This window comes from Salvelinus sp. IW2-2015, linkage group LG4q.2 (genome assembly GCF_002910315.2).
Source record: "Salvelinus sp. IW2-2015 linkage group LG4q.2, ASM291031v2, whole genome shotgun sequence".
Taxonomy (NCBI): domain Eukaryota; kingdom Metazoa; phylum Chordata; class Actinopteri; order Salmoniformes; family Salmonidae; genus Salvelinus; species Salvelinus sp. IW2-2015.
This window is the reverse complement of record NC_036843.1, coordinates 25,538,042-25,551,758: the sequence shown is the minus strand read 5'-3', so window position 1 is coordinate 25,551,758 and position 13,717 is coordinate 25,538,042. Positions and strand designations below refer to the sequence as shown.

Here is a 13,717-nt window from a genome sequence, read left to right as displayed (position 1 = left end):
TCACCACACACACACACACACACACACACACACAGCCCTGAGATCCTCCCTGAGGAGGAAGTATATAGGGGTCACAACCCCTATTTAAGCCACTTAAAGGAGCCGCCTTACCTCTCGTCCCCTCGTCAATCATCTCCTTGACCTTGGGTTTCTCGGCTGCTGTGCTTTTGCGAGGCTTTTTGGCTGGAGGGGGTGTGTAGGCTGCCGCCTCTGGCTCCACCCAGACGTCAGGGTACACCTCCTTATATGGGTTACGCTCCTCTGGTGGGCGGGGCATATGAGTAAGACAATAAACACCTCTGATAAGCAGAGGAAAACAGAGTACTTCCAAAGGACAACCCAAGTCAGATTCTTTATTTCCCCATTATGTGCCATGTTAGCTGTTGTGTAATACATCTAGCATATGGTGTAGAAATTGAGCTTCCGCTTTCTTTGTGGCGCTCATTTCGGCAACACTTTACTTAAAGCCTGCCGGTATATTGTATTATTACTTGTTTATAAGCGTGTAGGTAGGTAGGGGCGGTAGGTAGCCCAGCGGCTAAGGAGTTGGACCTGTAGCCGCAAGGTGGCCAGTCTGAATCCCGGGCCAGGCGCTGGAAAAAAGGGGGGAATTGATCTGGCAACTGGAGGGCTGCTGGGATCACATCCTAAAGACATTCCCCTACCGTTGGGCCCTTGAGCAAGGCCCTTATCCCCACAACATGCTCTCCAGCTGCAGTCTGGCCCTGTACGTCTCTCAACTGTGTGTGATGTGTGCTGTCTCGGTGGGAGTTGAGAAGGGAGCAGAGGACACATTTCCCTTGGCCACTGTAACGTGGACACTACAATGGTATTGTAGGTATGAGCCTTCATGTCTTATTAGAAGGGTTATAACATGATATGAGCTCCTCTTGCCTTCAGGTTGCTCTAAGCTCAGGTGATTTCCAATATATTCACTACAAATCATTGTAAAATATACATGAAACTTTAACTTACCTTCTGGTGGCTCTAGGCCCTTGGGCCCGGTGGGTTGGAAGCCTGTCACAGCCCAATCTATCATCTGGTTGTTGTGTAGATCCACTGACTTGGAGGTGTCTGTCTCATCGCTCTCTGGACAGGCAAGGAAGGTTTTGCCTGCACGGGTGCTAGCCATCTGCAAATAGACGTGACCTGTCAGTGTTATCATCATGTGTGTGTGTGTGTGTGTGTGTGTGTTGTGTGGTGTGTGTGTGTGTGGTGTTGTGTGGTTTGTGTGTGTGTGTGTGTGTGTGTGTGGTGTGTGTGTGTGTGTGTGTGTGTGGTGTGTGTGTGTGTACAGTGGGGGTCCGAAATGAATTGATACAGATGAGCAAAAATTACTATGTAAAATAAATAATTAAAATACTGAGTTATATTGTATGCAAACATTTTTGGGGGAAATTATATTATTTTATACTAATACAATTGCTTTGTCTTGCTTAAGAAGTAAAACAGCTCTATTTTCATGTCATTCAACAAATGTAAACGCGTGGAGTTTGCTAAAAGTCGTTGGTACTTGGACTGGAACCGGTGCTTTGGTCAGATAATATGAAAATAGAACTCTTTGGCCACGCCCACCAGCGGTGGGTTTGGCGTCTAAATGAGAACGGATCAGTAGAAAATAACCCAATACCTACTTTAAAATATGGTGGTGGATCTTTGTTGTTATGGGGCTATTTTGTTTCCACCGATCCTTGTTAAGGTCAACGGCATCATGAACTTTCCTCAGTACCAGGACATTTGAAACGTTGAAAACGTGTGGTTTGAATTGAAGAGGGAAGTCCATAACTGCAGACAAAGGATATCAAGGATCTGGAAAGATTCTGTATGGAGGAATGGTCTAAGATCCCTCCCAATGTGTTCTCCAACTAATAAAACATTTCAGAAAAGGCTCAGTGCCGTTATCCTCGCAAGGTGAGGTATTGAAAGGTATTGAAAACGGGGTGTCAATACATTTTACTCCCATCTTTTTGAGAAAAAGTTATTACTTGTTAAACAAAATCACTTTCTCTGAGCAATTGTATTAGTATAGAATACTATAATTCCCCAATTTTTGTGAGCATACAATATAGCTCAGTATCTAAATTGTTTATTTTATACAGTCATTTATGCTCGTCTTTATCAAGGGTGTCAATCATTTCGTAGCCCACTGTATGTACAGCGCATTCGCAAAGTATTCAGACCCCTTCCCTTTTTCCACATAATGTTACGTTACAGCCTTATTCTAAAATGGATTAAATAAAACAAATTACTCATCAATCTACACACAATACCCCATAATGACAAAGTGAAAACAGATTTTTCAAAGTTTCTACAAATGTATTAAATATAAAAAACAGAAATGACTTTGCTTTGACACTCAAAATTGAGCTCAGGTACATCCTGTTTCCATTGATCATCCTTGAGATGTTTCTACAACTTGATTGGAGTCCACTGTGGTAAATCCAATTGATTGGACATGATTTGGAAAGGCACACACTTGTCTATATATGGTCCCACAGTTGACAGTGCATGTCCGAGCAAAAACCAAGCCATGAGGTTGAAGTAATTGTCCGTGGAGCTCCGAGACAGGATTGTGTCGAGGCACAGATCTGGGGAAGAGTACCAAAACATTTCTGCAGCATTGAAGGTCCCCAAGAAAACAGTGGCCTCCATCATTCTTAAAAGGAAGAAGTTTGAACTACCAAGACTCTTTCTAGAGCTGGCCGCCCGGCCAAACTGAGCAATCGGGGGAGAAGGGTCTTGGTCAGGGAAATGACCAAGAACCACATGGTCACTCTGACAGAGCTCCTCTGTAAAGATGGGAGAACCTTCCAGAAGGACAACCATCTCTGCAGCACTCCACCAATTAGGCCTTTATGGTAGAATGGCCAGACGGAAGCCACTCCTCAGAAAAAGGCACATGACAGCCTGCTTGGAGTTTGCCAAAAGGCACCTAAAGGACTCTCAGACCATGAGAAACATGAGAAACCAAGATTGAACTCTTTGGCCTGAATGCCAAGAGTCACGTCTGGCGGAAACCTCACACCATCCCTACGGTGAAGTATGGTGGAGGCAGCATCATGCTGTGGGGATGTTTTTCAGCGGCAAGGACTGGGAGACTAGTCAGGATTGAGGGAAAGATGTAGCAAAGTACAGAGAGATCCTTGATGAAGACCTGCTCCAGAGCTCTCGGAACCTCAGATTGGAACGAAGGTTCACCTTCCAACAAGACAACGACCCTAAGCACACAGTCAAGACATCGCAGGAGTGGCTTTGGGACAATTCTCTGAATATCCTTGGGTGGACCAGCCAGAGCCCGGACTTGAACCCGATCGAACATCTCTGGAGAGACCTGAAAATAGCTGTGCAGCGACGCTCCCCATCCAACCTGACAGAGCTTGAGGGGATCTGCAGAGAAGAATGGGAGAAACACCCCAAATACAGGTGTGCCAAGCTTGTAGCGTCGTACCCCATAAGAATCAAGGCTGAAATTGCTGCCAAATGTGCTTCAACAAAGTACTGAGTAAAGGATTTGAATACTTATGCAAATGAAATATTTCAGTTTTTAATTTGTAATAAATTTGCAAAAAGTTCTTAAAACCTGTTTTTGATTTGTCATTATGGGGTTTGTGTTTAGATTGATGAGGAAAAAACTAAAATGTAATCCATTTTAGAATAAGGCTGTAACGTAACAAAATGTAGAAAAAGTCAAGGGGTCTGAATACTTTCCGAATGCACTGTATGTATGTATACTAGCAGGTATTTACATTGACATTTTAGTCATTTAGCAGACGCTCTTATCCAGAGAGATTTACAGTAATGAGTTATTTAGCAGACACTCTTATCCAGAGAGATTTACAGTAATGAGTCATTTAGAAGACGCTCTTATCCAGAGAGATTTACAGTAATGAGTCATTTAGCAGACACTTTTATCCAGAGAGATTTACAGTAATGAGTCATTTAGCAGACACTTTTATCCAGAGAGATTTACAGTAATGAGTCATTTAGCAGACGCTCTTATCCAGAAAGATTTACAGTAATGAGTCACTTAGCAGACACTCTTATCCAGAGATTTACAGTAGGTATTATAAGCCTCTATCATTACTGTCATTTTTTACACATCCCAACTCCCCCTGTGACTCCCTCGGAGATTGGATCACGGCCAGGGTCAGCAATTATCATCACCGGACCTGGAGCCAATTAGGGWTAAGGGCCTTGCTCAATGGCACATCGGCATCACCATTCTAGAAGGTTTGATGCCTCTTTCAACAGTCTATGGCAGGGGAATGGCTTACCAAGAAAAACTTCCAAAAGGACTAAAGAACTAATCTCTTTTTGACCTTAGTTGTGGTAAATTTGGAGTGTTCAAAATTATTATAAGTATGTTCCGGCACCCCGAAAATTCCTCTTAGAAAAAAATCGACCCCGCAGCTGAATCTAGTTGCCTACCTATGGTCTTTGGTTTTGAGATGTGCAGTATCTTTGAGCTATCCCTCCCAGCGCACAAAGCTGGTAGACATGACCTTATCACAATCAAACTACAACCATTACAATTAAATTATAATCCATTACAACCAGATTATAATCAATTACAACCAGATTATAATCCATTACAACCAGATTATAATCCATTACAACCAGATTATAATCCATTACAACCAGATTATAATCCATTACAACGAGATTATAATCCATTACAACCAGATTATAATCCATTAGCAACCAGATTATATCATTACAACCAGTTATAGCCTCCAGGGTCTTAGTTTGAACTGAGTAATATGACGTTAATTTTCAACCAGTTTTAAACCCGCTTCGCCGAAACTTAGATGGGAAACGAACTGAGTACTGTGAATCGATACAATAAAGCTTAACTCCCATACTGACCTGTAGCCCTCGTAGACTGGACTGTTGCTTATACATGGGCGCATTGATAGAGTCGGCTGATGGAAGGCGTTGGAGAAGGAACTGAAAGGCACAGTTTTCTTACACACACCTGTAAACCAACTTGTCATTGTTCTTTTTAATTAATTTTTTTAATTGTGAACAGAAAATGTTGTTGGTATAATGGGTGGTGTTCAGGTAGGGTACACTGTAGCAACGTTTTTAAAACGAAACTAGAAAATGACTGTTTCTTATTGGAAATTAATCCAGATTTTAATTTCACTCTGATCCACTCTGTTCTTCATCTGTTTGGTGCCTACGAACACAACACTGTGCCCTGTTTTACAGTGTTTACTCACCACTGAGATTGTCCGTCACCGAACCACATGAACCCATCGTGTCCCCTGCGGCAGCTCGGCTGCGTCCCGGCATCCACCAGGAGACAATAACGAACCAAGGCCACCAGGAAACACCCCCTCAGACCTCCCGCCACACCAGCCCTCCCAATCGCCGAATCCCGCCCGTCCTACAGGACAACAACACAACACGGTCCACACAATAACACCACCAGGGTTCCGAGTGGCGGCAGTGGTCTAAGGCACTGGCATCTCAATGCTAGAGGCCATCACTACAGACCTGGTGTTTGATGTGTGCTCTGCTTCACAACCGTCCGTGTTGGGGAGTCCCATAGGCGCGGCCACCACAGGGGCACCAGCGATCGTCCGGGTCGGGGTAGGTCGACATTGTAAATTAAGAATTTGGTCTTAACTGACTTGCCTATTTAAATTAAGCATTAATAATTACATAAAGAGAGACCTCAGCTCCCCCACACAGCTCCCCATGCCCTAAACTACCACCTGCTACTACAGGATCATACCATACCCAAACTAAAAAACCACTGAACTATCAGTCATGTCTGGTCAATACCGTCTGCTAAATGGTATACATCTATATGGAATTGCTACACCGTGTGTTTGTGTACTCGTACTCCGGCTCAGTATGCGGCAGTCTTGGGGGATGTCTTCCCCTCCTGCCATGGACAGGTCAGGTGTGCGTGGCCACAGTCGGGACGCTGTCCGTGGGCTGTTGTTGTTGTTGTTGTTGTTGCTGGTGGGGGTTGATGACTGACACCTCTTCCTTTTCTGTTGTGGCTTCAGGCGCCATCTCCTCATGGGCCTCCATTAAGTTCAACACTGATACCAGTTGGGCTTTTTTCTCTGCCTGCAAACACCACAGAGACAGGGGACAGGAGAGGTCACTTATTCTGCCTGAAACACCACAGTGCATATGTGTGTGTGTTGTGTGTTGTGTGTGGTGTGTGTGTGTGTGTGTGTGTGTGTGTGTGTTGTGTGTGTTGTGTGTGTGTGTGTGTGTTGTGTGTGTGTGTGTGTGTGTTGTGTGTGTGTGTGTTGTGTTGTGTGTGTGTGGTGTGTTTGTGGCCCAAGCGGGAATTGACCCACAACTCTGACATTGTAAGTTGCCATGCTCTACCAAGTAAGTCACACAGGGATGAAGAGGAAGCTACATGTAAGTTCAGCGCCTTTAAAGTAATATTTCAAAACACCTTTCTGCAGAAAGTTTAATGGCAGTGGTTCCAAACTTTTTTGGTCCAAGACACCATTTTGATATCAAATGTTTTTTGCGACCGCCACCATGTTAAAAAAAAAAAAGTTATGTAATCAACGCCCAATGTTTACTTCTTTAATTGGGGCTATGACAATTTATTACAAATCAGTGTGACAGTACTTTTGCAGTATTTCGATCTGAAGAAGTATGGTTTGAAGTGAATTAAATGCATTAGAAAGGTATTGGGAAGTTCAGAAGATTATCACGCCAATAATTGCGTATAATCTTCTTTAGTAAGAAAGAAAATCATCATTGACGATGTAACTTTCCCCTCAGCCTGATTTAGTGACTGGGTCTAAATCCTTCCCCTCAGCCTGATTATAGGCCCGGTCTAAATCTTTCCCCCTCAGCCTGATTTAGTGCCCGATCTAAACTTTTCCCCCTCAGCCTGATTTAGTTTGCCTGGGCTAATCTTTCCCCTCAGCCTGATTTAGTTGCCTGGGCTAAATCTTTCCCCCTCAGCCTGAATTTAGTGCCCGGTCTAAATCTTTCCCCTTCAGCCTGATTTAGTGCCTGGCTAAATCGTTCCCCCTCAGCCTGATTTAGCTGCCTGTTCTAAACCTTTCCCCCTCAGCCTGATTTAGTGCCTGTTCTAAACCTTTCCCCCTCAGCCTGATTTAGTGCCTGGTCTAAATCTTACCCCCTCAGCCTGATTTAGTGCCTGGGCTAAATATTTCCCCCTCGGCCTGATTTAGTGCCTGGTCTAAACCTTTCCCCCTCAGCCTGATTTAGTGCCTGGGCGACCCCATTTTCAAATCAGTCGACCCGCGACCCCTAGTTTGGGAAACACTGGGTTAATGGGACAAACTCTCTGCAATTTCATTAGCAATCATCTGACAATAACCCATGTAATGAAATACATTTCTTCATGTATTCTTGGCCTCCTGAGTGGCGCAGCGGTCTAAGGCACTGCATCTCAGTGCTAGAGGCGTCACGACAGACACAACCGTCCGTGATTGGGAGACCCATAGGGCGGCGCACAATTGACCCAGCGTCGTCCAGGTTTGGCCGGTGTAGGCCGTCATTGTAAATAAGAATTTGTTCTTAACTGACTTCCATAGTTAAATAAAGGTTAAAAATATATTTATATGTATTTTACATCCACTATGTAGCTAACCTAACATAGCAGGCATAAAAGAAACACCTGAAACTAGATCCCCTTCATACTGGTCTTGACAGGAAGAAAGAATGTTGGGGAGGTTCTCTTCTGTACGGTTCAACCAATCCAGTAAATGTGGAGGAGGAGTTAAAATGAAGTGTCTCCTTGTTAACGTCCAAAAGAGGAAGTTGTGTCACAGGCTCTTTTGAAAACTTCGACAGAGGCTACTTTGCAGCAAACGCCTTATTTACATCACTACAATACTGGTTTTCAATTATCAGAACTGTACAGCAAAGTTTCCCCTCAAGACTGCACACAGAGAAGCCAATCACCAGTAGGATCAGGAATCAGGACAACACACAGACAAGCCAATCACCAGAAGGATCAGGAGTCAGGACGACACACAGACAAGCCAATCACCAGAAGGATCAGGAGTCAGGACCAACACACAGACAAGCCAATCACCAGACGACACACGGACAGGACAACACACAGACAAGCCAATCACCAGAAGATCAGGAGTCAGGAACACACACAGACAAGCCAATCACCAGAAGGATCAGGAGTCAGGACAAACACACCAGACAAGCCAATCACCAGTAGGATCAGGAATCAGGACAACACACCAGACAAGCACATCACCAGAAGGATCAGGAGTCAGGCGACACACCAGACAAGCCAATCACCAGAAGATCAGGAGTCAGGACACACACAGACAAGCCAATCACCAGAAGGATCAGGAGTCAGGACAACACACAGACAAGCCAATCACAGAAGGATCAGGAGTCAGGACAAACACACAGCAAGCCAATCACCAGAGGATCAGGATCAGGACAACACACAGACAAGCAATCACCAGAAGGATCGGGAGTCAGGACACACACAGACAAGCCAATCACCAGAAGGATCAGGATCAGACAACACACAGACAAGCCAATCACCAGAAGGATCAGGAGTCAGACACACACAGACAAGCCAATCACCAGAAGGATCGGATCAGGACAACACACAGACAAGCCAATCACCAGAAGGATCAAGGAGTCAGGACAACACACAGACAATCAACCAGAAGGATCAGGAGTCAGGACACACACAGACAAGCCAATCACCAGAAGGAATCAGGAGTCAGGACAACAACACACAGACAAGCCAATCACCAGAAGGATCAGGAGTCAGGACAACACACAGACAAGCCAATCACCAGAAGGATCAGGAGTCAGGACAACACACAGACAAGGCCAATCACCAGAAGGATCAGAGTCAGGACAACACACAGACAAGCCAATCACCAGAAGGATCAGGAGTCAGGAACACACAGACAAGCCATCACCAGAAGGATCAGGAGTCAGGACAGACACACAGACAAGCCAATCACCAGAAGGATCAGGCAGTCAGGGACAACACACAGACAAGCCAATTACCAGAAGGATCAGGAGTCAGGACGACACACAGACAAGCCAATCACCAGAAGGATCAGGAGATCAGGACAACACACAGACAAGCCAATCACCAGAAGGATCGGGAGTCAGGACGACACACAGACAAGCCAATTCACCGAAAGGATCAGGAGTCAGGACAACACACAGACAAGCCAATCGCCAGAAGGATCAGGAGTCAGGACAACACACAGACAAGCCAATCACCAAGAAGATCAGGGAGTCAGGACAACACACAGACAAGCCAATCACCAGAAGGATCAGGAGTCAGGACAACACACAGACAAGCCAATCACCAGAAGGATCAGTGTGTTTCACACATTCTAGTAGTGAACTGACCTCAATGGGTGTAGCATTTCAATATCAACAAGAGTCAGGGAAAAGTAGAGTAAATTAGGCCTACCTAATGTTTACACAATTATGGTTAAAGAGCAGGAATATGGTAATTATAGCCGTGAACTACTAGATAAACCAGAACAGATCTCCCTTGAAATTGAGGTATTTTGACCACAATGGGACAACCTGGTAAAATAAAGGTTCAATTAAGACAAATAAAAACCAGATTCTAGAACCGTGCCATTCTAAAACCTGTATAAACATTCTTTTCTCAGTAAAAGTCTACTCTGTTCACTGATACAAAAGCAAACAGGTTTCACTTCCAAAAGAAGACTAAAGGAAAAATCCACTCCAAAAATATATTTTGGTATTTTTTGCATTAATAGAGGCCCTAAATATTTTGCGTGTCAGCAGCCAAGTTTTCACTTGCTACCTCAAAACCGGATCATCATGGTGTGGCAAGTGACATGTTGCTTCTTGAAAAACCTATAACCTGAAAACTTGAGCGCTGACATACAAAACATTTTGGGAATGTACTGTATTAACAGTGGACAAATGACAAAATTATTCAAATATAGTTTTTGAGTGGATTTTTCCTTTAATGCTAACCTGTATAAATAGCCTGTATAAATACCCTATAAATCTGAATAAAGATACAAATCCTATACAATACTTTAGTGTCCACTGTCCAGCACTGGTGGCTGTTCACACAATACAAAAAGAAAACTGTAGTATAGAGCACTGCCCAATAATGTTTCTACCATGTTTTCTACTACCATGTTGTGCTTCTACCATGTTGTGCTGCTGCCATGTTGTGCTACTACCATGTTGTGCTTCTACCATGTTGTGCTCCTGCCATGTTTTTCTACTACCATGTTGTGCTACTACCATGTTGTGCTTCTACCATGTTTTTCTACTACCATGTTGTGATGTCACTACCATGTTTGTCTTCTACCATGTTCTTCATATTGACTACCATTGTGTGCTTGCACCATGTTTCAACTACCATGTTGTGCGCTACCTGTTGCTGCTACTACATGTTGTGACTGCTACCAGTTCTACCTGTTTTGCTACCATGTTATGTGCTACCATTAGTTCTCTGCGCTTGCTCGTTGCCATGTTGGTGCTGCCAGTTGTTCTGCTCATGTTGTTGCTCCATCTTGTTGTTCTACCAGTTTGCTGCTAGCATGTTGTGCTGCTGCCATGTTTGTCTGCTGCCATTTGTCTGTGCATTTGTTCTGCTGCCATATTTTTGCTGCCTTTGTCGTGCGGCCAGTGTGTGCTCATTTGTGCTGCTCCATGTCGCTGCCATTTTTGCTGCTAGCATGTTTGTCTGCTGCCATGTTATGCTGCTGCCATGTTTGCTGCTGCATGTTGCTGCTCCTGGTTTCTCGGCATGTTGCTGCTCCATGTTTGTGCTGCTGCCAGGTTGTGCCTGCTACATGTTGTGCTGCTGCCATGTGCTGCTGCCATGTTGTGCTGCTAACATGTTGTGCTGCTGCCATGTTGTTGTAATGTTGTGCTGCTACCATGTTGTGTTGCTGCCATGCTATGTTGTCGTCTTAGGTCTCTCTTTATGTAGTGCTGTGTTGTCTCTCTTGTCGTGATGTGTGTTTTGTCCTATATATATATWTTTTTTTTAAATAAATGTTTATCCCAGCCCCCGTCCCCGCAGGAGGCATTTTGCCTTTTGGTAGGCCATCATTGTAAATAAGAATTTGTTCTTATCTGACTTGCCTAGTTATATAAAAGGTTAATTAAATAAATACAATTTAAATATCTGCTGACCAAGAGCATCTCTCTATGTACTATATCTGCTAGGCCCTGACGTATCCAGGCAGTAGACAGAGGGAGAGTTCACTGGGTTTTGGTACCTTACACTGAACCAATCACACAGAGAGGACAAGAGAGAGGCCAACAGCCTTCTTTCACACTAAATTCCCAACAGCTGCACTCATCCTACTGCAGTCTGCCTCTCTCTCCCTGTCACTTTCTCTCTTTATCGGGTTCTCTCTCTCTCTATCTCTCTCTCTATCGGGTTCTCCCTCTCTCTGTCTCTCTATCGGGTTCTCCCTCTCTCTATCTCTCTATCGGGTTCTCCCTCTCTCTGTCTCTCTATCGGGTTCTCCCTCTCTCTATCTATCTATCGGGTTCTCCCTCTCTCTGTCTCTCTATCGGGTTCTCCCTCTCTCTGTCTCTCTATTGTGTTCTTCCTCTCTCTAGCTCTCTGTCTCTCTATCGGGTTCTCCCTCTATCTCTCGATTTCTCTCGCTCAGTCGCTATCTATCTCGTTCTCTCTGTTGATCTCTCTCTCTCTCTTTGCCTTTCTCTTTTACACACAGTATATATCTCTCAAAACACACACACACATGTGAAAACCCTTCCCTGCACTTATTCCAATGCTCTGGTGCAAAATCTTTCTCAGGTTTCTCTCACACAGGGCTGACTGTAGTGTATCAAATAGTGGGTGCTTATATTTGTCCTGTTTCATTTAAAGTACAAGTGGGTAACCTGTACAAGTGTGAGGTGTGAAATGGAAATGAAATTTTTGCATATTCCAACTCCCCCTGAGACACCCTCGGAGAGATAAGGAGAGGGCTGGGAACAAACCCTAAGCCCCCGTCTGAGTCCCTCCCTCCCTCCCTCTCGCCCTCCCCCCCTCTCTGCCTCCCTCCCTCCCTACAGTAGGCCCTCAGGGAGAGGCGGTGGATGGGGAGGGGCTGGTGAGGCAGAGCAGAAACATGTGGTGTTCAATCAAGAGGCTCTGCTCTAGTTTATAAATATCTGCAGTAAGTAGTGAATGACTGCCTGGTTCAAAGCCCTCCTCAACCATATGTGTTAGAGTGTTGGTTCAGCTGGCTCAGCTAAAGGTTATACAGGAGGCAGGGGATTTGATGTGTAGAGGAGGGAAAATATGCCCTGTAAAAAAATATATACTTTAAACACTGTTTTCTTCTAAGACTATGATGGTAATACACTTTTAACTAGGTTTTAGTTGAACACAGGAGTCAGGGGATGAGCAGAGTATAGAGGTGGTGTCCTCTTGGACGTGTGTTAGGTTTAAACAAACTTGTGAATCAAACACACTGATTCTAACAAACTTGTGAATAAAACATCCTGATTCAAACACACTGATTCAAATACTCAGAATCAAACCAACTGATTCAAACAAGGTGATTCAAACAAAATCCAAATATATTATCTACTTATAGTAATAAAGTTTTACTATGTTTTCTTATGCAGTCAAATAATTGATTTGGTGCCAAGATAATTCCTGGCAAGTCAAATCTGTTACAAGTGCACCTGTTGATACTGTGGACACAGTATGGCACAACAAAGGAATCTCTGCTAATCATTGACTGGAAAAATAAAAATAAACTGACTTCAATGGGTTCAGACTCATTGCTAATGTAACAGGCCATCTGGTGGGACTACAACACAGTAAGTAAGTTACAGGTAGATTTTAAGGAAGTGAGGAAAACTTATGCACTCACTACTGTAAGTCACTCTGGATAAGAGCGTCTGCTAAATGACAAAAATGTAAAATATAAATGTAAAATCCTGTAGGCTCCTGTACTGTGGTGGCCATCTTGGCACGTTTTGGGGGAGTAACTGCTCTCTCCAGGGTGCTGCTAGTGGGTCATTTATCTTCAGAATCAATGGAAAACTGACTCTACCAAACACTGGTGGGGGAGGAATAGAGTACAGGGGCTATAAGAACCAGATATTTGTCTCTGGCCTTTTTCCCAGTTGTAAATGCCCCCTTTTGGGGCCTCTCTCTCTCATGTGAGTGTGCAGCTACACCAGGCAGGCAGCCTGTCTCTCTAGATCCACAGGAGAGAAAAAATAAAACGCACAGGAGGTAGTGGAGAGAGAGAGAGACAATGCAGTCTTTATCATTTTACACACGCTGCCTACCACTGACAACGTCAGAAATACCAGCTAGCTAGCAGCACATATAAACTGTGTGCCAACTCAGAGATCAACATAGAAAATGACACCATGCATGGATACTAACAATAAAACCACTAGGAAGGAAAAGTAGCTACTTCTGGTAAATGGTATCGTTGATGTTAAAATTATGCTGAGTGTTGGTATAATGTACCATACAGACATACTGTCCTACACACTAAACTTGTCTCAAATATATACAGTTCTGTACTGCACACAGGAATGAAGGCAAACATAAGCAACAATGGAGAAACAACTAACTGCTAACTGTTATGAGCTAACTGTTATCAGCTAACTGCTATCAGCTAACTGTTATCAGCTAACTGCTATCAGCTAACTGCTATCAGCGAACTACTAACTGCTAACTGTTATCAGCTAACTGCTAACTGTTATCAGCTAACTGCTA

General features: G+C 44.0%; 1 protein-coding gene across 1 annotated transcript in view; it reads right to left on the bottom strand.

The window, feature by feature from the left end:
- Nucleotides 1–13,717, bottom strand: part of LOC111963070 (DNA (cytosine-5)-methyltransferase 3A) — a 73,551-nt gene that overhangs the window by 20,578 nt on the left and 39,256 nt on the right. Inside the window, exons 7-11 of the mRNA XM_070443305.1 lie at nucleotides 5,926–6,084; nucleotides 5,242–5,389; nucleotides 4,867–4,922; nucleotides 976–1,132; nucleotides 94–261 (exon numbers count right to left, since the gene is read on the bottom strand). Of these exons, the coding sequence (XP_070299406.1) occupies nucleotides 94–261; nucleotides 976–1,132; nucleotides 4,867–4,922; nucleotides 5,242–5,389; nucleotides 5,926–6,084 (688 nt within the window). The remainder of the gene's footprint in view (nucleotides 1–93; nucleotides 262–975; nucleotides 1,133–4,866; nucleotides 4,923–5,241; nucleotides 5,390–5,925; nucleotides 6,085–13,717) is intronic.